The sequence below is a fragment of the Poeciliopsis prolifica genome, unplaced genomic scaffold, assembly GCF_027474105.1.
Source record: "Poeciliopsis prolifica strain line A6 unplaced genomic scaffold, Auburn_PproV2 SCAFFOLD018, whole genome shotgun sequence".
NCBI classification, from domain to species: domain Eukaryota; kingdom Metazoa; phylum Chordata; class Actinopteri; order Cyprinodontiformes; family Poeciliidae; genus Poeciliopsis; species Poeciliopsis prolifica.
Genome location: NW_026562393.1, coordinates 3,217,856 through 3,245,185, shown reverse-complemented (window position 1 = coordinate 3,245,185; position 27,330 = coordinate 3,217,856). Strand labels below are relative to the sequence as shown.

The following is a 27,330-nucleotide window of genomic DNA, read 5'->3' as shown; positions in this document are numbered from 1 at the left end:
CATTGGCCCATCTGTAGGGACAGAATTAACTCGAACCACATAGAATGATCTCGTACAGCACACTTTGTACTAATTTGTATTGCTCTATTACGTAAAATGACGTTGAAATACATTAAAATTTGCCATAAATCTTTGCAAGATGTTAACTTAATAATCAGAACGCAACTTCCGGGGACTTTTATTTTGAAAGTTTCAACCGGATGTGGAGGGTTAGTTTTTCGAGCTAGCTTACTCCCGCTCTCTAAAACTCCTGCGGTTCCTGTCCAACCCAGCAAACGCGCTTCACGCGAAAGAAGGAGACGCCTCAGAGCTTCAGGGGGGACATGTAACATTTCGTTTTTATCAACACTTGCCGTGACTTTGCTCCGTGTTTGTGGACGAGGCGCTTAAAAGGAAGGAAATCAACGTCGCATGCAGGTTTTCCTCAAAACAGTTTTTGACGATCGGAAACGCAGTCTCTTGGGAATCTGTACATGGTATGTTTTTATCGAGTTTTCTCTTATTTTATCTGTAACTGTTTAAAAATGATCGTGCTATTAGCTTTGTTTGTGTTAGTTGTTAATGACTGAAGTGTTGTTCGGAGGGGTTTACTGTCCCGGAGGTTTAATTACCTGTGGACAGGTGTAAAGATTAGCCCCACATGGTGCAGTGTGTTCGATTAATCGGACATGAAATAGTACAAGTGAGAAGTTATTGTTTTTAAAGTACTGCTTAGAGCAAACAGCACTTTTCTGACGTGTTACAGATAGTTGTTGTACTTCTTTCTTTTTAGTGTTTTATTTATTTTTAATCCATGTATGAATCAGGCGTGACAGGTTGGGTGGATTCAGTCATAACAAAGAAGCTCCTTTCGAGTAATCGCACTCGTTTCCTGCTCAGATTATAGTTTCAGTCCAGCACTCTGCTTCAACAATGATCCTTATCAGGAACGTCCAAGAGTAACCTTAATCATCTCCAAATAGTCTCAGACAATTTCTCCTGAGTTACACTCTACTGGATGACGACAAAACCTAGATTGTACAATACATTTAGTTTGTGCCCTCGGTGAAAGCACACACAGTGTCTTGTTTACATGTTTTTACATTTCGTCACATTACAACATTCTTTGATGGATTTTATTGGGCTTTAGTGAGATAGGTCACTACAAAGTAGAACTTGTCCAAGTGGGGAAAACAGGGTAGTTCTCAAAATGTTAAAATCTGGACATGCAGAGTGCATTTGTATTCAGAACATTGTATTTTGATTTCATTTGTCCTGAGCATCTTCTTCTAATTTTGTTGTTATATCCACTACCTGAAACTGCAAAAAAAAAAAAAAGCCTGGAATATGTTAAATTTACATAAACAGGAAATACTCGATTTGCATAAAAACTTAATGCAAATGTGAAATAAAGCTTTAAAAAAGTAGGACAAACTATCCAGAAAACAATCAAAGAGAGGATAAGATTGTGGAATTGTTACTACTGTTGTCATTGGTTAATTAACTAATATCATGATTTATAAGTAAGCCCTGTTTTAAGTCATGTAACACACATAAAATACACATAATACATTGATTTTATTGTGTTTTGTGATGCATCAATTTCAGAAAAGTAAAAGCAGAGTGCGGAGAAACTTAATTTAGACAAAATTGACCATATTTCTTTGGGTAGAAAATCTGACATAGTGAATTGAGTAATGTGTTTCAACCATCTGAATGAGGAAAATCTCTTCTCTCTACCAGATCTGCAGACATGATGTATATATGACTCACTTGAAATGTCTCCACCTCCAGATCCATAGAATCTCAGAGGAATAAACATTTTTGTAGAATTTCAGCCATTAGCTGCAAAGATCCTTTTTTAAAAAAAAAACAAAAAACAATAACTTTTGTCCAGATAAGTATTGACCATATAAAAACTTAAAACACTCTCTATTACATCAGAGCAGATGTTGCCCAATACTATTTTGCTTATTAGGACCAGTTTGCCCTATAGGCACAACAATAGCCTGTGAATTCCTAAAATAAGTGGCATGTCCCTTGTAAAGCAGTGCACAGACACTCCTTACATGATTCAGATGCGCAGCATTATTACTATGACAAGTGTGGAGAGAGAAATCCAGGAAACACAAAGGCAGCTCTGGGTTTTCCAAAATGTGAACTTGATTACAAAGTGGGTTTCCATTCCTGCACCTTAAGCACAGAACAAGGCCAGATTCTTCTTTTTCTTAAGGAGATGGGATGTTTGTGTCTATGCGTTCATCATTTCTTTGTTTTCTTTTTCTCTTCCTCACATTGGATCGTTTTCGTTAGCATATAAGTCTCATAACTCTATACAAGTTAAGATATGCTCTCTGTTTGCTGTAAAATTGTATTTGAATCTGTTTTTGTAGTTTTTCTTTTAAGTTAAAGACATTTTGACTTGTTGCGTGGGTTAAGCTTTCTCCTCTTTTTGTTTTTTGTTTTGGAAAACAGCTGTCTGATTTTAGATCCGAGTTATGTTGTTTCTTTCTTTTAAGTTTAAAACACTTCATCTCACGTTATGGAGTCTCCTCCTGTTTTGCTGCTCTGAATTTTGTCCTTGAGCTGATTAAACGCAGGGTCAAGTTCCTCTGTCCTTTATGTTGGGCTGCACAAACTTTTCTCTTGAGCAAATAAAAAGATCTAAACGTTAGGAGGCAAGTTAACAATAGGAACACAGCGAGAGCTGTCAGGCAACTTGAAGGCTGTGTTTTAGTTTTCCTGAGGGACCATCACATCAAGAGCAGTGCTGTTTGAGGATTTACAAGCTTCCTTTGTTTAGGCTGTCCATTGTGTGGAAATCTCTCTGCTGTACATGGCTGTTGGCTGTAATTAGTGATTTCCCACACCGCGGTAGTTTCGACTTTGGTTTTCCCAAATAAGAAAATGTCGCACAAGTTTCAAGCTTACATGTTTTGTATTCCTGAGGGGTATTTCATAATCTTGCATCTCATTGTCAGCAGTGTTTAGGTTCAAAGGTTATGACTGCTCATATTTATTCCATGTTCAAAGTCGAAAGAGTTTGCAGAAAATTGAGCACAAGGCAGCTAACGGCAGAGTAGCACGTTGCAAAGGAGTGATAACTAAGACTTCAAACACTGGCATCTGCCATAATGTCAAAATTTCTGTCAATACTTTGTAGGAAGTTAGAAATTTCTGCTCCGGTTCTGACCAGCATTTTCACTCCGGTTCTCCCAGGTGTCAGCCCTCTCATTTCTTTTCTCCCAACAATTGTGTCAACGTGACGCTCTACATTAGTTTTATCCTGGAAGCAGGATCTGTCTTACTTTTTCACTGTGTCCATAACCTTGACATTTACTAAAAGAAAGCACTTTTTGATAGAATCCGCATTGCACTCCGTGTCAGGTAAACCGAGTCAACCAAGGTGGCTGAAATGCTGCTACTTCTAGTTTTTAATTTGTCTTAAGAGTTAAAAAGGATGAAGCAGTGATTTATTGAAATTGTCAGTAATAAAATCCTCTTTCCTATATGTGAGCTAGAGTACCTCAGGGAGGGAGCAAGCCTTTCTTTTTAAATGTGGCAAAAATTGCTCCTCTTCTCATGTCAGTCCATTTCAGCCACAAAGAAATCTGAATTGACTCAATGGTTAAGTGTAGCAAGCTCAGAAACTAAACATAAAGTGCATAGATCAGCTTTTTGAGAAACGTTGAATTGATTTTGAGAAAGTAAGTTTTATTTATTTATTTTATTAATAGTGTCAATAACTAAGTACTGTTTAAATATGTTCTCTTCTTGGTAAGACAAACATTAACTTTGCTGTGAATGTTTAACTTGTATTCTATTGCAGGTTTAATAAAACATAAAAGAACTCTGAAATAAGTATTCTTGACATTCCAGTTTTATCCAGGCAAACACCCTTTATGTGCTGGAATGATGGCACACTTCTTGTTGCCTTCACAGTGGTGAATCAAAGCCGGTCGAAAGACTGGAGTAAGTGTTTGCATTACTTTGTCTCTGCAGTTATGCAAGTCTTGTAATGATGGATTGTGGGACTTTCAAAAAAATTAAAAGGGGAACCTGAACCTTTACATCTTGAAAGTAGCTCAGCCTATCAGCTGATATGTCCCCAAATTTATTTGAAATCTAAGACTCTGAACTTTTTGTCTTGTATCAGTTTGTGATACCCAGATGTTTCAGCTAACTTGTATGTAAAGTTTTTATAGAAGTGTTAACAGTTCATTTTAGCCTGGGATAAACTATTTTAATATTCTTGCAATAAGAGATGTCACTTTATAGTGACTGTGTACTCAGATTTAACAATATATCTTTCATCCATTGGGAGTCAGGATTTAAAAGGTTTTCCTCTTTTTTGTGGCATAGGGGTTGTGACCTCTCCACATTTGGATTGGCATTATAATTCGGCTCTGATTTATTATTATTTTTTGTATCCACAGCTGGACTGCACAGCTGTTTGTGACACGTTGGAGAATATTTCATGGCCTTAAAATCCTGAGTCCAGGAACAAGTTGCGTGTTTTGGTTTCAGAGTACTTCAATAATTTCCCTTCAGGTAACGCGTGTTTTAATTTCTTTTTATTTTCTTCAGGTGACCAGCATAAAAAACCATTGTATATTTCACATCTTTTTAAGGAGAACACCTTAACTGCAATTGCACTATATTGCGATGCTTTAGAAATATTACCGTAAGTAATGACATTATTATTAAGGCTTTAAAACTTGCGTGCTTGCTGAGGAATTAATTCAGCCATTTTAGTCAGGCGTTTTTGAGTTTCAGCTTTATTTTTTATTTTTGTTTTTTTATAATTTCTCACTCTAGAGAAGCTTAAGAAACCATCATGTATTTCACCTCAACCCTTCCCACCCCCTAAAATCAGAGGCTGGTTCTATTGGGGTCTTTTTTGCAACACGTCATTGATCTGACATGATTTTTTTATTTTCCTTGTAAAATGCCCTTTGGATGAACTTTGTGACTCGGTGCTAAACAAATAATCACATTTACAACCACACACACATAAAAAAAAAAAACGGAGCAATAGAAATACTCTCCTATGTTACACAAAGATGTCATCATTTCAAATAATAGAAACCTTCCCCGGACCCTTAAAAATGCTGTGGGATATTATGACTTTAAAAGAAAATGTACTTATAAAGATAGATCATTGAGAGTAATTATAAGCGGGTGAACCTGTGCCTCCACGCCATACTCAATCAGTGCTCCACCTCTATAGCCCCATTCATTTTCTTAATGACTCCCAAATGTTTCCTCCCCTTCTCCCTCTGACTTGACCCTTCCTTCCAGTGCATCTTTTCCTGCAGTTACTTTGTGAATGAGTCTCACAGAGCTGCTGCAGTCATGATTAGATTACAGTTTTGTAAACGGCTCTGATAAGACGCCCGGCTGCTGTGGTCACAGCGAATTAAGCGGGACAGAAATCGGCTACAGTTCGGACAAAGTGTCCTTGGAGGAAGCTAACTTTGACGTAATGTTGTGAAAAATGTATCTTGCACGGGAGATAACCTGGTTATTTACTTTAAACCGAGATCAGTAGCTTCTGTTTCAGTTACATACTTAAAATATAATATACAGTGCTTTGGAAAAATATCCAAACCCTCTCGTTTACATTTTAACCACAAACTTCAACATTTTTTGCAGGGGATTTCGTTATAAGCCCAAACAAAGTGGAAAATAGTTTTGAATTGGCAGGAAGGAATAAACGTTGTTCATATAGTAATTTCTGTTTTTGTTGTTGTTGTTTTTTGTTTGTTTTTGCAAACTACAAAATTGTGGGACGCTCTTTACTAATTAGATTACCTCTGACTCTGAGCACAGTTGCTTGCAGTGAGTTTCAGATTTTTAGATTCTAATTATTGTGTAATATTTGGGGAGCTTCAAGAGTTATGAATATATATATTTTTTCAAGCACATGTAGGCTCATAGTCTAGTTTCACAGATTTTTATTGGAATAGTTGTGTTCTTATCATAGTGAATTTAGCTTTTGTGTCATTGCTTCCTCTAAGTGTCTTTATTCATTTTATTTATTAATTTTTTTTTTTTTTTTCATTTTCTGAAAGCCAGACAGTTTTTTCAGTTGGTTGGATTTAATTAGCTCAGTCTTCGGGGTTTGTAAGAAGATTTAGTCTCGGTTTTGTTACACTTGGAACTGTGCCCACATTTGAGATTACTCCGATCTGTTACACTTGTCAGGAAGATATTCCACTCGGTTTGTTGCATCATCTGTTTTTAATCGTGGATGATTACGTGCTCTGAGGAAAAAAAAAAAAAAAAAGCATAAACAACCTTTTCCCATGAGCAGCTGCGATTAGAGGTGTAGTTAGTGTGATCATGACTTTCGCAGCTGCTGCAGGGTGAGGCCCATATGTGCTCTTGTGCGGTACGATATCTCACTTCCAGTTCTGTGTTGTTTATCCTGTTTTTTTTCTCACATTTTCGCTCATCAATCCTTGCCATCAGTGTCATCGCTTATGTACTCTTCAGTTGTGTCAGCTGCTTGACATCCTTCTGTAAACCATCTGTAACCTCTGACTACAGAACAGCCCACAATGTTTCTCATTAGGCCAGGACCATGAGAAGTGGCAAACAAAACAAATCGGCAATTTAAAAATGAAAGGCAATTTTAGTTTTTGTTCATGCGTTTAGTTCTTTTATAGTTATCATTTTTATTGTAACATTACATAGATCAATGTTCATGAATAAAGCAAATTTATATTGGAATTTGCAAAAAAATAAATAAATGTATCTATATATATATCCTCTGTTCATCTCCAGGGTTTTCCACAACTCCACAACTCACAGACCTAATTAATTCCCAAGTTGTATTACAATGTTAGTATTGTTAAGTGTTCTGGCTCATCACTTTAAAAATATTCCTTGTTTTGCTAGGCCTGCCTGAGTACAGAACCATTGTGCATTTCATTATTGTCTCAGGGTCTCTCTCCATCTGACGTGGGCTGCTAAAATTACGTGCTATGTAAACACAAAACACTTACACGTGAGCAAATTAATCTTTTCATTAAAAAAAATATGTTGCTGCTAAACGTATAAATATTACTTGTTGATATCAACATATCAAAATCATATTAGTATATTTCAAGTCAATTTGCTTAGTGTAAAATATCAATCTGCTGGGACACAACCTGTATTCAGTTTCTTAACAGAGAATGGCTGTTTACTTTTTAAACATCTTTATTTTAATTAATTTTTATATTCTCACCAGGATTGTCAGTAAAAATCTTCCCAAACTCTCTCGATTTTCTTGTTGAGGGAAAAGAAGCCTAACTTAGGCCTGCTGGCCAGCAGTGCAGCAACAGGTGGGAGGGAGGCTGTTCCATGCAAGATTGCTGCTCTATTTCCTTTAACCATTCACTGTTCATTTTATTGGAATTATTAGCAATTTCTGTGTCATTTTAAAACCTGGATGTATTTTGATTCTGGTAATTCGGCCTTTGCTTACTATCATTTCCGTGGGATTCACTTCTACTTGTTTTCATTCTTTCACACTCGGCGAAGTTGTATTCTTAATCTATCGCTTACCCAGGTTCACAACACTTCAAAAATTCTGTTTACGTGTCATCAGGTCTGGTTGTGCCAACATCTTTTTAATGTAGTTTTCTCGTAACTGGGGGAAACGGGGTGTTCAACTGGACTTTCATTATATAAGTGGGACGAGTCCTCCCTGAGGTTGGTTGTTTTGGGTATTTTTAAATATATTTCGCCTCCGTGTCGCTATGATTTCTGGCCTGATTATTCTCCAGCTGAGTGAACACATGATGACAACATCCAGCTCCACTTTATTTAACACGTGTACTGCTACTTCAGAACATGGGGGCGGAGGGAAGAAAATTAAACATAGCAGGATATCTGCAAATATCAACAGATTCACACCTCCACAGTTCTGTAAGTGAATGTATTTTTTTTTTTTTTTTGAATGGAGAGGCTGGCCAGTTGGTGGGTGGATGAGCGAGTGAAAGGTGAAGAGGTGGTTTGGAGGTGCGAATCATAAGCAACGTGGGTGGTGGGAAGCACGGTTAGCTGCGTCACGGCGTTATATAAGAACATACGTAGGCAGAGGGGATGTGGATCTGAAGTAATGAGCGTGGGGAGCCGCTGGTCCTGAAAGCACTGATGGGATGAGAGATGGTGATTGTTTGAGCTGTCAGCAGTCCATCCATGTGTTCCTAGCAGACTAATCAAAGTTGCTTTGATGGCTGTTTTTCAGAATGTAGTTGATTAGCAATCACGTGATTATTATTTTTTTTATGTATAATAAAATGCTGAATGAAGGAAATGGAATCTCTGTTTTACCATGTGAACCTTATTATAAAGGTGTGGTGAGAACCCCCCCCCCAAAAAAAAAAAAAAAAAAAAAAAACACCACCTAATGGTCAGCCTGGACTATAGTCGTGGTTTTCCCTCATTGGTTTTCTGAGATGTCAGAGGATGTTTGAGGTTTGGCCTGAGTGATCCTAAATGAGGATGTCTGCGGAAAATACAAGGATTTTGAGCCGTTTAAGATGGAATGTAATGTTTTCCATGTGGGCTGTCAGGCATGCTGGTTTTCCCTGTGGACTGACTTCCCACCCTCTGCCCAGTTTATCCTCTTTCAAATAAATATTTGTTTTGTAGCAGGATTTCGGAGTGCTTGTCACACTGTTGCCATGTTCCTTGCCACACTTAAACCCGAGCTAGTATGTAAATATCAAGCATGCTGTCAATGCTGTCCTTTTTGCTCCATCACTTCCCCTTCCTGGCCTCAACCTAAATGTGATGGTCCCATGTATTCACATCAAGCTTGCTAACTTATCACTTGGTTGAACTGTAGAGGTGCAATAAACTTTAGTGCTGCAAGCTTGTATAAGTGATGAAGTCAGAAATCGGCCTGTTCCAGAGGGCATATGTCCTCATTTTTAACTTTTTTTTTTCTTCTTTTTTTTTTCCCCCACCCATTGTTTTTTCAGACCGTTATTCACAATATTTTACCAAGGTTGTTTTGTACAGACAGTACAACTTTGGAATCAATAAATGTTACACTTGTTGCCCAAGATGAACGTCATGACTGTAAAGTCTTAGTGATTAGAAGAAAGTTGGTAGAAAAATTGTCTGAGTAGTGACTTGGAGACCTCGCAAGCCAAGCACCTTATTCAGAGATTTAAGAGCTCTGTGACCAGCCTAATCTGCTTGTAATTCTCCAGATGACGGCTCGTGACAAATTGCAGTTTTCATGAGATTCTCTCTGCATCGAGTTAGATGACGCGACTTGCTTCTTTTGTTCTTTCCAATGCTGTTACTCTGCTGCGCATGAGCACATGTTTCTCCCAAATGTCCGGAATAGCACTCTTTATCTAGAAACATTAACTAGTGAATGGAAGCAACTGTAGAAAGGAATATATGGTTTTCACAGATTGCTATGAATAAAAATCTAGTGAAACAAAATGTGTTGAAGAGTCTTGTTTCTCGCCACATAACCATTGTGTTTTACGAGAGGGTTCAGCACTGCAGTATCTTGATATCACTTTCATGTTTCATAAATGAAAATTCTTACTTGGAAAAAAGGCATGAAGTATTTATTCAGGTTATGTTCGACACCAAAATTAATCAAAAAAACAAAAACAGAAATGTTTGATGGAGCAAATCATTTTTACAGTACTTTAAGGCCAGAAATAAGTATTGACTCCTAAAATGTAGTACATCTCCATTTCATGTTTTCTGCTTTTTTTGTGTGTGTGTGTGTGTGTGTGTGTGTGCGTGTGTGGGTGGGTGTGTGTGTGTGTGTGTGTAATTTGCAGTTCTTTGGTAGAGTGTACATGCGAGAGCACTGGTAAACCTTTTGCCTCCAGATTAAGCTCTAATCTGTGTCCCATTTCCCTCAGTCTGCCCTCTTTGGATGAGCAGAGACAGGTTTTAGACCAAATTCTGTCCTTTACCCTGATCTCTTACAAGCTTTTGATTTAGAACTTAATTGTTGAAAGTCTTCTTGCCACAGAGGTAAACTGCTGTTTTTTCATTCATTTGGTGGCAATTTTTTCTTTTTTGTTTTTTTGTTTTTTTACTTGAGCGGAAAACTGAAAGAAGATTCTAATTGTGAACAAGATGAGCCTCTGTTCATAACAGAAGTTAGAAGCTGTCCTCAATGAAAACGATTTTTAAAGCTCCCGTTTCAAGTAATCGTTCTGCCACAAGTCCCCCTTTTTCTCTGCTGTCAGGCCTTTCATTTTAATAAGGATTATCTCAGTATGTGCAGAAAAGCAGGTGAGGGGTGTGACTCTCTTTGAGGAAACACCTGTTTCTCTTATGTAAAGCAGTTTGTCAACATTTAAAACAAACGCTTCAGGCCATTACTTTTCAGGGCGCCGAGTTCATTCTGTCACTCAGCCCTGTTAGGCAACATTTAAAAAGACGCTCTGAAGAAGGGATGTCGAACTCCAGGCCTCGAGGGCCACTGTCCTGCAGCTTTTAGATGTGCCACAGCTACAAAACACTGGAATGAAATGGCTTAATTACCTCCATCTTGTGTAGGTAAGTTCTCCAGAACCTTGCTAAAGACCTAACTATTCTATTCAGGTGTAGTGCAGCAGAGGCACATCTAAAGGTCTTAGGGCAGTGGCCCTTGAGGACTGGAGTTTGACATCTAACTAAAGCCTTTCTTTCTGTTGAACCACATTACATGTGGGCAGCCGTGCTGTCCTCAGCACTTCCATCTGTCTCTTAACGTACATTTGTAGTGCGTCAGCCACAGATGGAGGAGCTGATGGTCTTAAGTTACACTATCCCTGTTGGCAGTTGGTAACGTTAGTTTTAGCAAACATCCCCTGATCCTGCTGATAAGCAGAACACACACTGACCAGATGCTACCTTCCTCATTCTGTTTCACACCTCTGACAACAATCCAAAACAACGGAATAGGGATTGAAACACATTTATGCCTTTTGAGTGGTATTATAGCAATGTAAGGTTTTATTTTTGGTTTATAGCAAACTATACTGTGCTGTTTGTTTTTATCAGCTGTGTTTTACTGATGTCTCAATTGTAAAATTTGATTAATCAACCTGGAGTTGGGGCAAAATATGCCAACGTATTGGTCATACTCATTTTAATTTCTTACTCACATTTAAAAAAAATTAAAATTCTCACTAGTTGGAAGCTCCATATGGCCTAAGAAGTATATCAAAGTGTGTCAAGAAAACATTATAATGGTACTTATGGCAACATATTTGAAAGAATAATAAAAATATGTAAAAAAGAAGACTGTTTTTTCAAAATATGACTTCATACTGAGGTACCAAATCGAATGTGGGAATAGGCAAAGGTTCAAATTGACTCAGTCATATGAACTAAGATGTCCCCGAACTGAGAAAGGGTTTAAAATGTTTTCAATCAAGTTTTTTGTGTACTCTATAAAGGCAAAATTAGAAGGTTTGAAAAACACCCCAATATCAGGCCAAACCCCTGAAAGTTAAAACATCTTCATATTGATATCTAAGTAGCTTTGGGAGGCGAATTAACTTCTCCAGCCGTCATAAGGTCCACTCTGATATGGGAAACACAACACAGATCTGTACATGTTGCATATGTGTGGGGAGCCTATAGTGTGTGTATTTTATCTAATTATCTGTACCGGTGCTATCTTTTTAATAGAAGCCATATGGATATTGGAACAGATTGGCATAATCTCTTTAGATAAAATAAAACTTTAAAAATTTTGTCAAAAGTTTGACAAAGCTGTGTAGAAACTCTGAAAATGTGCCTCCAGCTGTTAACATTTAGACTTTACACAACAGGCATTTGTTTTGCGAGCAGGATTTCACAGTTTTAGTGTTGGTCTTCACTCCTGCGGACATGGAATTTCCCTTCAGTCTTAACCTTCCTGCATATGAAGCGTCCTTTTTTTTCTTCCTTTTTTTTTGCAACTCTGACTCAGATTTTCCTCTTTCTTGCTGACTTCTATAAACACAGTTGTCACATTTCAGGTTTTCCAGCACTCCACAGCGCTGTTTACCTCACTGCTTTGCTTCTGTTGAATAATATGCTTATTCTTTTTCTTCTCCCCTCAGCCTGAGAGAACATCGAGGCAAAGGGGGGGGGCAATGAAGTTTCTCACCGGTGTGAGTTACCGCGACGCTCACCAGATGTGTACGTGTTCGTCTAAGGCCATCAGAAGCTGAAGAGAGGTCGTTTTTAAAAGGTAAGTGCCGACTTCTTGTTGGAATCTGACTTTGCTTTGAACAGATGATTCCAAAACTGCACTTCAAGACATTTTACTGGCATAGTTTTGCCATGCAATACTCATCCTGTGTGACCGTTAACGGATTTCTGCTGCGTGAGTGTGCAGCAGAACGGATCTTAATCAAGCATGGGGTATTGCTGTAAGTCCAGAGCTCAAGGCGCAAATCTAATCTCTTTGGCACATTATACAGTAAATCAGAACTGTGGTTAAGTCGAGTGCCTGCCAACTCAGAACAGCTACAGTGTGGATTTATGACTGGACTTACTATGGGAGCTTATTTCGATCTCTCTTTATTTGGCTCTGAGACTGATGAACCACTCCATGACACTGGCTCAGATTTTTCATTTGTTTTAATCTTGAGGTGTCCATGTAATGCTTTGGGCCTTGGTGGGTTATTATGGAAACAAGCGGTCCAAGAGAGATGGCCGGTCGGCGCCGGTTTTAGCTGCAGCATCCAATGGGAATGATGTCCCCATGCCGAGACAGGGCAGACACTGATGGATGGCCTAGCTTTCTGCCAGTTTCTAGTCCCACGTTGGAGTCCTTGTTATGAAAATATGGATGGAAGCAGGCTGATGGGCCGCAGAGAGACGACATCTGCTCCTGTGATGGATGATCACCTGCATTGCATCCACAAGAGATGGAAATGAAGCAGAATTGTGGCCTGAGTTCTTAGAAATTTAGGCCCTCTCAGCATCCATTTGGATTGTGCCTGACTCAAAAGTATGTAAATCCCTGATATAAAGAGACATAGTTTTTGAGGTGCAGAGAAATTTGTGGTGTAAAAAAAAAAAAAAAAAAAAATCACAAAACTTTTTGAGTTTAATGCCACCCACAATCTGTATGAATCAGAAAAATACAGTAATGTACTCTGAAAAGAAAAAAATCAGAAAAGATGACTAAAAAAAAATCACTGTCGAATCAGTTTTAGTTTTCAGTTCACATCTAACATGAATTGCTGACATTTGCTCTTCCAAATCTTTACATAATCCCGGTTAAAGTAGATTTTAAAAAGTATATCATTGTGCAAATGTATCAGAATTTTTAAAAAATAAATCCATGGCAATATACACCATAACAGACTAAATGAAAAGTTGTAGACTGAAGCTGGAAATGAAGGCCGGCAAGATGCAGGTATACAGCAATGGTGCCTCAAGGATTTCTTACAAGGTCTCATTTTCTCTGCAGGTGAAATATGCAATCTTCTGTATTCACCATGTGTAGAGTAGCATTTCAGGATGGAATCCTCTTTTTACTTTGTGAAAACAAAATATAAATTGCCTGCTCAGATCCCCTAAAACTTTGTTGGAGAATGTGTGATGTCCTGATGAAATCTAGCTTGGACAGTTAGGCCACATTTCCAGAATGAATAGTTGTTGTGAAACAAACTTGAGTATTTCTTAAAGAATACCACACACAGTAAAAATTGGTGATATTTGCCTCATTGACAGGGTTAATATTTCTCCTATCAGAACAGGAATTTTTGATTAGCTAGCTAGACGGTGGTGAAACTTTGACTATAAACACTAATATCTACAGTATGAAAGTGGAGTCTTTTTTTTTTTTTGCTATATATTGTACAGAAGAGGATTAGGACCTCTGGGGGAAAAAAAAACAGAATTCTGGCTTGAAAATCAGAATTCTGACTTTATATCAAATGGGCACCTGAGAGGGACCAGCTTCAATGACCAGGACTCAAGTTGTGGAGGAGGGCAAAAAACCTTCTGGAGGAACATGTTGGATTCAAGCCAGTATTTCCATAGTCAAGGCGTCCACAAACGATTTCATTAATGAAAGAGCAAAAGAATTCCACTAAGGTGCCCTTTTGCTTTTCAAAGTCAGAATTCTGAGATAAAATTCTGATTTTTTTTCCTAATCCTATTCCACAGTATTGTTACCGTTCTTCTTTAAAAAAAAGAAAAGAAAAAAAGCTTTTGATCCTCAAAATATCAGTTCTCCCTGAATATATGACCTCAAGGCCACTAAAGAGAAAAACATTACTGTAGTGTAGAACTGCAATGTTTTTGTTGTTGTTGTTCCAATGTTAACGTGGACGACCTGCAGAATAAGAGAAGCCACGCAATATTTATTTTCCTTTTCTGCCCTGGTATGTAAATCCACTCCCTGAAAGGGGGCTGAGTCATGTTGACCCCCTCCTCCCCGGCCTATAAAGAAGTGGTGTTAATGGTAGCATTCACGGAGGTGATTTCTAGTCTGCGTCTTTGTGCCAGCGCTGGTGGCCTTGGGCTGGCTGATTGATGTTTGTTGTTCTGTATTGAACTCTGGTTTATATTGCTTTAGCTGTAGCTTCATGGGGGCTTTGCTTGTGGCACATTCAGTTCTACGCAGACCTCCCATTGCGACATCACCGCCAAGAATGACCGTGAACTCCAGCTCCGGCACAGGGCTCAAGGACAAACTTTGTTCCTCCAATGTGACCCATTTCTAGGACCAGGGAGAGGGAGCAGAAATGAGGCACAGATTTGTGTGCAAGTCTGTAGCAGGACCTAGCCTACTTCTTCTACCCTACTTTATCCCCAGTCTTGTTGTTGGAGCTGATCAGAGTTACACAGATTACACCATCTTTCTGTAAATTTGGAGAAGATGCTGGTTTAAAAAATAAAGGCATTTTGAGTGTTGTATACCTAAGGCATTCAGATTTTAGCAAATTAATTCTAAAATGTTTATATTTGTGAGATACAACTGTATTTGTGGGCATTATTCGCTGCAGTTTTCAAAAGAAATTCTTAATGTGGATAGTTCAACTTTCATAACAATTTTCTCTTTAATTGATGTCACAATAACAAAAGTTACAATTCAGTATTTCTGGCTATACTTCTAACAGTGTTTACAGTCGGAATCCCATAAATTTATAATGAACCATTTAGTCATTTTAAATTGATAATTACTGAATGTCTCATGAAGCCAATAGGAAATAAATGGTTCAAATAACAAATTTTGTCAGTTTTTCAAGTTCATAATAAATGTACATTTTTATCAGTTTCTAGTTGATGGTATTCTTGCTGTTCTCCTGGCCGAACAATCTGTTACTACAATAAAGTTTCAGCCATGACTGATAAAATAAAATAAAAAATGAGCTATTTCCAGTGAGGTGTGTAAGAATAAAGACAAATAAGGCACTGGGATTCAATGGTATTTGAATAGATATTTCATTCACCACTCAACAAAAAGCTTAGAAAGAAATATTTTGAGCACTCTCATATTCTGGTTCTGAAAGAGAAATTGTCTTGTCAGCTTGATGACTTCATACTTAATGCCTGTACGTTTTTTTTAATATTTTGAAGTACTTAAAATAGTGAAAAGAGCTAAATAGGTTTTTACTCAAAGCTGTTTTTTTCCACAGCTATTGACTTGCCCAACAAAGGAAGCCCAGGGCTTTGCTGATGTTTCTTTGGTTAGAGGAAATGGCAGAGGACTGAAGCAGGGAGAAGGAGGTGTATCTGCATCAGAGAGAGGCTGGGCTGTGTTGTGAGGAAGAGGAGGAGGGAACGTATGAAAGCTGAGGAAGGGGAGGGGACTGAGCTCTTATTCACATTGGTGGCATTTGTCTTGAGAATGAGCTGTTTCTTTTATTTTTTGGAGGGGGATTTGGAGGTTGTTTTTTTTTTTTTTTTTTTTTTTGAGGGAGGGTGGGTTTTAGAAACAAAACATAGCAAGGGAGCAAGCTTACGTCTTAGAAATGTTGTAGTATAGGCTGGGTTATGAGGAGGAGCTGGTCTGACACCAAAGCAGCCATGCAAGGAAAAAACTGGGGTAAGAAACTCTGATGGTTGGACTGTTGGAGAAATGGGACGTTGCCTTTATTTACTTTTGTAGCAAGAGACAGGATGTTTGTACGGCTAGTTCATTTTTATACTTGTGTAGTTGGTTGTTGGGAATCAAGTATATTGCACAAAAGATGGCTTTTTAAAACAGTTATATAAGCAACTCCGATCTTGTACTAGTATAAAATACAAACTACTTTCACAAATGAGCTTTTTAAAATTCAGTTTCAGCTCCTTAGAAACAAAAAATATTGTTTATATGTCACATTCATATGGAAATCTTTTTGGTACTAAAATTACAAACTATTTTATTTTAGTTGAGAAACTTGCTCATCTTCCTGAAAAACCAAACTTTCACATGCACATCTGACATCACGTAAGGCAGCTGGTCAGAGCTCTGTTAAAGCATTTCTACTTCTGTTTTCTTTTTCTTTATTCACAGTTTTTTAAAATGAACATCATCTATCAATGGTTTGGTGATTTCCTGTGCATCTGCTGCAATATATTTAAAGTCCATGTGAGAAAAAATATCTTGGATTATGGGGGAAAAAAAAACAAAGAACAATCCCAGCTCTGCATACACCTGCATTACCACTAAACCTTGACCATCATTCCAATCAGCATTGGAGGGGAAAAGTGAAAGGAAAATACCATCCACCATAGAGAAACGTCAGTTTACATGCAAAGTTATTTCACTGGCAATTCATGTTGTAATTGAGATGATGATGCAAGAAATATTCCACATTTATTCATGTTAAGTGTGGTGAATACGCCTGGAAAATCAATGACATTGAAAATACAAAGATCTATTGGATACAAAAATGTAAAGAGGTTCATCAACTGTTACAGTTTTCCTCATAATTTTTATGCAACGAATGGCAGCAAACATGGTTTTGACATCCTGACAGTTGCTAATTAGCATTAATGTCAGCATCGTTAGCGGCCTTACTTAGGAATATTTACATTTGTCATTGTGGCTGCAGTTTTTGTCAGGTCTGTGAGGTGTCTGGCTGCAGAAAGCTGGGTTGTCGTTGGAACCAAAATAGCATTGTCACACTTTTGCCCTCTGTTCCACTTTCTGAAGAGTAAAGAGGTGGGAGAGGCGGAGGGGGAAAAGAGTGAGATTCAGAAGTTCCAGTGGTAGGAGAGTGGAGGAGGGGACCTCCAGACATGCGAACGTTCCCTGCAGAAAACTCAAGATGCTCTCTCTTCCAGAAAATGTCCCTCTTGAGGCTCTCAAAAGGTGAGAGCCTCAAGAGGGTCTCACCTTGAGGCTGAGACCTCAAGGTGAGGCTGACAGTTAAGGGCTGATATCCCTTAACTGTCAGCCCAGTTAAGGGCTGACATTTTCAATTACAATTAGAACACATTCAACATTTTATCCTGGTATTTCTTAGGTTCTGTAGATATGTGTTTATGGTGTGGCAGAAATAAAGAGGAATTTAGCGTCAGCTCCTTCAGTTTGGGTCAAAGCAGGTTTGTGTGATGTTAGAGTTGAGGTATATACTGTAAACCAGTTTTTATATTTCTAACGCCTGTAATGACCAGTCTCAGGCATAGCCAGACAGGAAGTGACTCTACTTGCCAGTAAATATCATACATTTATAAAGGCCTACTGTATGTGGATTGGTGTTACCCAGCTGACAGACTGTAGTAAGACACTGCAGTTATTTTAGAGCAGACTGCTGACTGTTTCACATTTTTATGTGTGTGAATGTGTGAATCTGCAAACTGAAATCCCAGCAAAAACTTCTCAACGTTGTGCTTTGAGGCATCATTTCAACACAAGGAATAAGATGAGTTAGATACAGCTTGTGAATGTTTTTTTTTTTCTAATTGTAAATTATCTAATCCAGTTCAAATATGCTTTTAAATCAAAATGAGAGATGTACAGACCTAAGCACAGACTCCTCACTGATGTCAGGTTACACAAAGCATAAGTGGAGAAGCACTAATAGCAGGGCTCTAATAATGGTTAATGTTCCACTGTATGTCAACAGGATGGCCTTTCCTTCCTGTTCATGATGTTGTTCCTTGTTCTGCTCCGTTTAATCAATCTTACAACAAATTCAGTAGAGGCTCTTTGCTTTTCCTTTAGTTGTGATAATCATAACAAAACATGTCAGGTCAATTGTTTGCTCTCCTCAGCTAGAGCAGCACGCATTCCTCCAGTCAGAGGAGTGACTGAAAGGCATTAAAACCCCTTAAAGGCTTTCCCCAGACAAAAACAGTCTGCTCAGTCAGAATCAGCTGATAGTGTAGACTTTATGTGGGTAGCTGAAATGTCGCCTACATGCTGTGCCGTGTTTATTGTTGTTACTGTTAGATGTGGTTCATTTGCAGTAATTGCCTCAATGAGTTTTGACTGTTTTGAGTAACGGGTGTAGGTTGCCTATTTAATTTTACAGCCATATTTTTCGTCATATTGTAAACTTGGAGCTCTGCAATGAATTTTAGAGTTTTGCTCTCTGCTCTGAAATAGAGAGCAAACATCCATCTTTTAGTCATTAGCTGTAAATGTCCATTTATTTTCCATTAGGCCTCTTAAGGACGACTGCGAGAGCCATAAAATGATTAAAGTTTTTAAGATGCTAAGGAGGGTCCTGGCCTCCCGGTCCGCCCTCTGACCTCCCCCACTTCCCCTCCTTTAATGTTTGAGGCCCTCGTCTCTATGACAACACAAGGGAAAACGGGAGTGCATGATCATGGCAGATTAGGCTTTAAAAACAGCCGAGACCCTTATGCTTTGCTTATAAGGGGCCCTGCATAGTTTCCTCAGGGATTAGAGCTCATTCATTTCTCCCTGAAAAGCAGAAAGAATGATCCAATAGAAACAACTGCAAGTTGATGTATCTGTTAAACTCCTCGAGCTTTCTGATATGGGTCACTAAGATCTATATCAGGTACGGGGGTAAAGGACAGTAAAAGTTAATCAAAATATATTACTGGAAAACTCCTCTTTCAACCTGTTGTCTCCACTGAACACATTCCTTTAGCTGGTCTTCACAGGTTAATCTCTGAAGCACATTCGTTTGAAACTTTTAGCAGCTCCACACATCCCAGCTAATAATACTTCCATTTATTAAGAATATTTTATCTTTACCATTTTAGCAAATCAGAAAAACAAGCCAAGAATGCATGCGCATAATTTGATCGTTTTTTTGTTTTGTTTTTTTTCCCCAAATTTTTCCCCGTTCATCATAACTGTAGAACTATGTTTTTCCCAGTCACTTCAGAGTCAAAGTAGGGATCAGCCAGGCTTAAAGGGTGCTGATTAACATTTGCTAATCAGTCAAATAATACAAGTGGCCTTGTAGGCATGTTGTAAAAGTGGCACATTGGAAAAGTACCTGGTCTGGCCTCTGTTTTGCTGCTCTGCTCCAGAAATGCGTCTGACCAGCATTTCAGCTGTCAGCTTTTCTTCTACCTCGTTTACCATCTGTGCGAGTTTGTAACATTCAGATCTTTATTCATGAAGGTTTTTCTCAGGTTGAGAGGGTTACAGAGGAAGTAAAATGACAAAAAAAATGTCATTCCGTCATCTTTCTGAAACGTTACAACAAGACACACCCGCATGTCGGATATCCTCGTATTCTGACTCACCGTGTTTATGTTTTTAAAAGTATCAGGCTCCATCATTGTTTTTAGAAGCAGCATGACTTCATTATCAAGTATCCCGTTGGCTGTTGTTCTCCAAACAAAGATTCAGCAGTCGCCCACAAAAAACTACTTTCTGTTGTCAGCCTTCTGATGTCAGTATTTGCGTTCAGCCCTGTGAAGGTGAAGGAATAAACATGGGTTTGACTTTTCCCCATATTATCCCCGCAAACGCACGTAGATGGATTTGCTCAGGAATTTTGGCCGTCAAAGTATCCTGGCAAGTTTAACCTGTCTCCTCTCTCCTGCGCTGCACCGTTGGAGGATTATCCACAGCTGTGAATTTTCAGTTTCTACCACGACTGATTGGATGTATGGAGAGTGTAGCGTTTGCTGCTATAAAGAAAACTGCCAGCATGTGGCTTAAAGTTTTTACATCTCGGATCAGGCAAACCCTTTCCCGTGTCGACTCAGAAGCCTTGTGGCTGCAAGTTTGTGCTGCTTGGCTGAATTTACTGAATGGCCCGTCCTGGTTCTCTGAGAGTGGAATTTTTTAAGGCTCTAGTTTACTAAAACTGTTGACAAATGAGAAAAGTATACAAACTTTATTTCCAAATAAAAGCAGAAAATTTGGAAAATATCAAGACATTTTCCAAATGAAGGCAGTGTGTTGATTTAGGCAACGCTCTGCTTGGATACCTTGGGTCCGACCATCCTTGTGAATTGTTTTGTTAGATAGCACCGACCAAAGCATTCTTGCTGACCATTTACTTTTCATGCAAAGGCTACTTCTTTATGAGCTCTTTCAACTAGATCTTCAAATCCACACCTCTAGGACCTGTGTCCTGCAAGACACCTGAGTCAAATAATGAGGTCATTAGCATTAGCATGGAGGAGATGATGCACCCTTACACAAGCACAAAACTGGTTCTGAAATGGTGGTGGTTTTCCAAATTCCCCACAACTCAATCCAACCATGAGGGATACGCTGGACAAATGGGTCCAATCAATGGACATACCTAAAAATCTACATGAGTTAAAGGATTGGCTGCTAACTTTTTGGTACCAGAATCCACAGCATATCTTCAGGTGTCAGTTACTTCAGAATCTTACTTCAGAAAAAGTAGCACAAACATAAAGTTATGCTGAACCAACAAGAGTCTATAGGGCTTATGTTTTTTTTGTTGTTTTGTTTTTCCTAATCTCCAACTGTCTTTCTTAGTGCAAGTGACCCCTCTGAGCTGCCACCATGGCCCTGGTTCAGGCTCTGCCCATATCTGCTGAGCACCACACCCCCAGCCACAGTGGCGGAGCTCGTCGACGACACCAGTCTGGCCCTTCGCCCCCCACCAATCTGCCACCACCCACTCTGGAGCCAATGGGTTCAGGCAGTAGCCTCGTCACCACACGTCCCAATCCCTACCAGGACCATCACTCTGCTGCAGAGCTGGGGGGCAGAGGTCGGCGGCCAATGCCAGGGGCTTCCTGCTTAGGCTCAGACTCTCCCAGAGATCCACTGCTGCAAAATGTCCCACCTCCGAAGAAACAGAACTCCGCAACGTCCAGCAGAGGACTGGAGAAGGAGTGTCGGAATGGGAACTATACTTATATAAATGAGGACTATGTGGGGGACTGGAACGACAACCTTGTTAGACCTCCGAGCCTGGAAAGCGAGCTGGAAGAGACTAAAGAGGGTCTCGGGTTGACTGGAAATGTAGGGGGACCTCCTCCGAGGCTCATCCCAGTGTCCGGAAAACTGGAAAAGGTGAGAGTTTACTGGTAGAAACACAATAGACAGGAAGTAACGGGTAATAATGAGAAAAGTATATAATTGTAGTATTTAAGCCTGGGTTGGTTTTAAATCTGTTGTAGCATAGCTACAGTTTAAAGATCTCTAACAAGATCCTAACATTAAATCCCTGAGTGATAAGTTTCTAAAGTATAGAGTTCCCATCTGACACCGCCAGTCAGTCAGCTGAAGCTTTTTGAAGTGACATGCATTCATGTTCTTCATAGCCATAATGTATTTGGAAAGACCTTGGAACAGATTCTACTTTGCTTTATTTCACGAACAAATTCCTATCAACCTTATCTGGTTTCTGATATGTTCAATTGCAACCTATTTTGATCCCTGAAGCGGGGGCAGCGTTGTTTAAACTTTGCTGGTGTTGTTTCAAAAGTTTCAAAATATTGGACAATGTCTAATATTGTTTGTTCTGTTACTTAGATTTTGATGCATTAAATTGTCACTCTCTGCTTCTTCACTTTCCTACATTTTTGCTGTTTTGCATTCTACCAGAACATGGAGAAAACAGTGTTGCGGCCCACTGCCTTCAAACCTGTCATTCCCAAGAGCCGCTCCGCCATGCAGTATCTCTCCCCTCGCCACGGTGCCAGTGCCCCTGAAGGCCAAAACAACCTGAACCTGCTCAGCCCCGCCCACAGGGAGGCGTCCCCGTCCTGCTCTGAGAAACGCAGCTCCTATAGCGGCGGTCGCAACGCCAGCAGCGGCAGCAGCCAGTCTTGCTCGTTGTCTGACTCGGGCCGCAACTCCCTCTCAAGCCTGCCACCTTTCAACGGTGCCACCTACAGTCTTGCTTCAGTCGAGGTCCCTGCAGGTCATCTGGAGCCCATAAGAAGCGTCCCATCGGTCAGCACACACGGACACACCAACTCAGACAGCGGCCGCTCATCCTCCAGTAAGAGCACGGGCTCTGGCTCCATAAGTGGCCGGGGGCAGCCTCTGTCCGACAGCGGGTCCGGCGGACGCTCCCCCGGCCCCGTGGAGGGCTACGAAGGCGTGGTGAGGGACCTGGAGGACAAACTGAGGGAGAGGGAGCTGGAGCTCCAGCAACTCAAAGACAACCTGGATGATAATGAAGCTGCTATTTGTCAGGTTTGTTCGAATCAAAACTCTTCTTCTAGGAAGCCTTGACCCGATAACAGATTTTAGTGAAATCCTTTGTTACGCTTTAGGTTTATGAGGAGAAGCAGAAGCGCTTCGAGTTGGAGCTGGAGGAGCTGAGACAGAGCTGTGCCACCAGGATGCAGGTGGCGTCTCAGAAGGCCCAGCGTGCTCAGCAGGTGCTACAGCTGCAGGTTAGAATGAACGCCTGTGCTTCAGAGTTAAACCAATAAGCCTTGCAGAGCATCGAAACCCTCAATTTATCATCACCAAACTTCACATCAAACCAAATTTTAGAGTCCCTCTGTCTTTAAAAACACGGAATTAAAAAAAAAAGCCCTGGAGAAGTACAAGAAGAACTGAATGTGGACTGAAGTCTGCAGTGCAGAGAAACCACTTTGAGAAACCAAAACAGATAAATACAAATGATTCGACTATAAACATTGATGTTAACTATAATAATTTAAACTTTAGCGTCCTAATAGGATGACAAAGGTGACGTTTAAGAGTGGGAGGGTGTATGTTTAAACTGCTAAAATCCCCCTCAACAAACTCTTTAAAATTGTATTTTTCTTTCCAAAATATGAACTCAAAAGTGTATTTTATGCTATTTAGGTTTATCAGCTCCAGCAGGAGAAGAAGAAGCTGCAGGAGGACTTTGCTCAACTCTTAAAGGAGAGGGAGCAGCTGGAGGAGCGCTGCACCTCCTATGAACACGAGAAGATCCAGCTGGGCCCTCGGCTGGAGGAGACCAAGTGGGAGGTGAGCAGATGAGGCTCGGGCATTTTGCTTTAAAGCATGTCGGTATGCAACCGCATGGTGAGCTCAATAAACATGATGAAGAAATGGAGATGAAGAGTGGATTTCCGGGCACACGTCACTCTTTTATAGGACGCTCCCTTCAGATTTATTGCCATCCCTGGTGAAGGTGCATCAAAAAGCTGAAAATAAATTTGCTATTGCAGCTGCAGCATCATCTAAGTTAAAAATAGCAGGCTAATTCAGAGGGGTAAAAATCAGTAATTGCTTATGAGTAAGTAAGTCTACAATTATGAACCCCCTAAACATTTCCATCAAATAAATGCAACTAAGCCGTTTTTATTCAAAAGCACTAATGATGATCTTTCTGCTGATCTAGTTTCCGCTATTGTTTTCTCTGATTGTTTTAAAGCTGAAAATGTCTCCACATTTCACACCAGGCCTGTTTTATCAAACTCTAGTTTGTTTGCCTAGAGAGTCTGGTTTGTTTGGGGAGGTGTGAATGTGCAGTTAAACTTTACAAAACTGGTTTGTCTAAAAACCTCGGTCTCTGTTCTAACAGCGGGAAGCAGACTGCAATGCGAGGCATTTTGAGTAAATAGAATAAAAATAGACATGTTTGAGCACTGAAGGGAGAAATGGCTTGTGGTCTTTTACCACAAACAAAAAAAAAAACAACAAAAAAAATCCTACAACCTCGATAATTTGATGCCACTCCATCTTTGTTTACAATATTAAGTTGTGCCCATGTCTTCCTCTGAGGATTTTGTGTCATTTCCTTTGGTGCAGCACCAGCACAGGCGGGAGGAAGGAAAAACAGGTTTTTCAATTAGTTCGGACTGTTTGTCCAGTGCAGTGTGAAAGCGAACCTCACCAGATAAAAATAGAACAAATGTTGGAATTTTGGTCCCCAAAATTGTTAGTTTTCATCTGACAGTTTAATCAAAATATTTTTAACTCCTGAGATACTGAAGTTTTCTTTAAGCAAGATTGTACATTGCTCTATTTTTGTGTCTCAGGTATGTCAGAAGTCGGGGGAGATCTCCCTGCTGAAGCAGCAGCTGAAGGAGGTGCAGAGTGAGTTGGCGCAGCGCGTGGGCGAGATCGTCTCTCTGCGAGGTCAGCTCAGAGAGACTCGTGGCGAGCTCACCAACACTCAGGTGCTGCTTCAAGAGGCGAACGGCACGACGCGCACGCGGACCATGGAGCTGGAGGTGTGCGAGAACGAGCTGCAACGTCGAAAGAGCGAGGCGGAACTGCTCAGAGAAAAGGTGGGGCGCTTGGAAGGAGAGCTGGCTCACCTCAAGGACACCCTAGCCAATCAGGGGCCAGGAATCAGGCAATGTCAGGTGTTCCAGGAAGCCGAGGAGCACCTGCTCGCCTACGAAAGCGACGAGGCGAAGGCCCAGCGGCAGAGCAGCGCCGAGGCGCTGCAGGGCATGAAGGCACAGATGGAAGGGTTGAAATCGGAGTTGGCCTTCGAACGCAAGAAGGTCGAACAGCAAGCAGGAGGCTTTGAGGAGGAGCGGCGGATATGGCAGGAGGAGAAGGACAAAGTGATCCGCTACCAAAAACAGCTGCAGGAGAACTACGTGCAGATGTATCGCAGGAACAGAGAGCTGGAGCAGCTCCTGCAGGAGCTCAGCCTGGAACTGGAGAGCAGAGAGGAGGACGAGGGCAGCGGCAACGAGATCAATTTCGATGAGATTGCTGCAACAGAAATCTGATCCTCATAGATGTCCTTTTTTATTTTATTTGCACTACATTTAACGCCCCACCTCCCTTCCCCTGAAGCAATATCTTGTGTTTTTTATGTGACTAACAACCAGACAAGTGTCTCCACACTTCAGCTGTGACTGCTGTCGCTCTTGAGAGTTGTTGACCTTTAGATGTCGTTCACCACATCAGCTCTCTGCTCTTACTTTAGAGGCTGCCATTGCACTGATGAGTCGGCCACGTCCTGGTGATATTTCACACCTTTAGGAGTTTGTGAGTAACTTTGGTCAATGTTCATCACCATCCTCCTCCTCTCCTGGTTCTGACCGCAGTATCCCTGCTGGGTTTATCATTACACTCCCACTCTGTCCACAGTTTCACTGATACAGTTGATGTGTCAACCACAGATTCATTGTGTCATGGTAAGATTTAGGTGTTAATGTCTTTGAGAAACTGGATGGTGGCAGAGTTCAGATCCTTTTTGTTTTTACTTAAACTTAAAGTTCAGATCCTTTTTGTTTTTACTTAAACTTTTAGGGGATTTATGGACAGCCATAAATCCCCTAAAAGAGTCTGTATTATCCCTGTAGCAGGAGATTCTGAACTATATTATGAAACAAAACCTACAGTAAGTAATATTGGCTCCTTCCATTAAAGATGCACTGGCTTCCCTTTTCCACCTTTGAATACCAATTGAAAAATAATCTCAACCATAGATGACCCAGTTACCTCTGGGTAATGGTCAAAAGTTCTTTTGGTTTTTTTCACAGCATAAATGACACTGTTCTAAATAACACCACGGCTTTACGGTATACGAGCCTGGCGGCGAGTTTCAGTGCATGCTCCTGTTAAATCTCTTATTTCTCGTTGTGGCCTCGAGATATGCAGCTGTCAGCGTGAGTTCAATCTGTCCAGGCTTGTTTTGATCTTTGAAGCCAATATGCAAGCTAAACTACAATGCTTCCTGATGAGAAAATATGAGCGAATATCAGTTAAGATAAAGAGTCAGGCAGAAATTATCATGGTCATCATACAGCATCGGATGCAGTGCTTTGCAAAAGTGTTCACTCTTCCATATTTTGCCATGTCATCACCACAAACATCATTGGACTTTATTGGGATTTTGTGTGAACGGCGAACATAAAGATGGAAAAGGATGCATAGATTTCAAAATTCCCTTCAGTTGCAGCCGCAAATCCTATTGGGGTCTATTTACTAGCTTTGCACATAGTGACTTAAACTTTTGTCAATCATTTATTTATTTTTATTTTTTATTTTTTTTAAGAAAGTAACCCAAGCATAGTCAGATTGGTTCCAGAGTTTCCATTTTAAAGTCTTGCTAGACTCCCAGTTAGTTTTAGGTATTGAGATTGTGTATTCTGGGTGATGTGTGGCATTTGTGCTCCACTATGAATGGCACTTGGTATGTACACCAAACTCAGACTGAACAGCATTCATTAACTAAGGCGATATCTGAAGGCAATTTGTTGCGCTGGATTATTTTTAGGGGTATTGGAGTAAAGCTGTCCATAAATAATAGTGTAAAACATGTTTAAACGCATGCGTCAGGTGCCTCCCACTAATGCACAACATTGTGCTCGTCGATCACCAAAAGTCCTAATAAAATAGATTAAAGTTTATGGTTGAAACGTGACAAAATGTGAAAAAGTTGTAGGGGTCTTAAGTCTTCAGCAAAGCAAAGATAAAATGTAAGCAGAGTTCAGTAAACCTTCTGCTTGTCGATCCAAAGGGCTCGTTTTTCTCCAGCAAGAGTGAAGAGAAGCATGTTACAGCACTGAGCCATGTTAGCGATACCCTTGGCTTTTAATCAGGAAAAAGTTGTCACTTCATCTTTTTGCTGTGATGCATTAGATTTGTTTATTATATTCCTGAAATGGAGAGTTCTTGCACTGAGGAATGTATTTGGACTTTTTGCTTCCACTGATCTTTTAACATTTCAGTTAATAAACCAGAAACTCAAATGTTTTTTTTGTTTTACCAGCTCTTCTGCAAATAGGGTTTATATATATCGTCTTTTTGCTCCCACAGGCGTCTGCCTGTCCCCATAAATAAAAACATAACCACTGTGAATAGACCAAAGCAATGTCCAACATGTCCTCCAACAGATACAAAGCTTGGTTTAACCGTGTGTGAATTTTTGTTTTTCCTCACAACAAATTTTATAACCTTCAATATTTGTATGAAGACATTAAATGTATATTTTCATGCTGTACATTTCTTGAACAAAACCAATGTGGTTTTAATTAAAATATGATTTAAAATCAAGTTTCCAGTGTTTAATGTTTTTTTTATTCGGTTTCTGCATGTTTTAAAGTTTTGACAGA

At 39.9% G+C, this 27,330-nt stretch overlaps 1 protein-coding gene across 2 annotated transcripts; it reads left to right on the top strand.

Moving 5' to 3' along the window:
• The first annotated feature begins 267 nt into the window (after nt 1-267).
• LOC129368077 (leucine zipper putative tumor suppressor 2 homolog) lies at nt 268-27,271 on the top strand. 2 transcript variants are annotated; one of them, XM_055042906.1, is made up of 8 exons: nt 3,846-3,951; nt 4,416-4,530; nt 12,051-12,181; nt 20,828-21,370; nt 21,905-22,501; nt 22,582-22,704; nt 23,126-23,272; nt 24,289-27,271. In XM_055042906.1, exons 4-8 carry the CDS (start codon nt 20,855-20,857, stop codon nt 24,994-24,996), a joined length of 2,091 nt encoding a protein of 696 aa, XP_054898881.1. In that variant the 5' UTR covers nt 3,846-3,951; nt 4,416-4,530; nt 12,051-12,181; nt 20,828-20,854; the 3' UTR covers nt 24,997-27,271. The 2 variants fall into 2 exon arrangements, with proteins under 2 accessions (XP_054898880.1, XP_054898881.1); XM_055042905.1 differs by lacking the exons at nt 3,846-3,951; nt 4,416-4,530 and adding an exon at nt 268-476.
• The last annotated feature ends 59 nt before the right edge of the window (nt 27,272-27,330 follow it).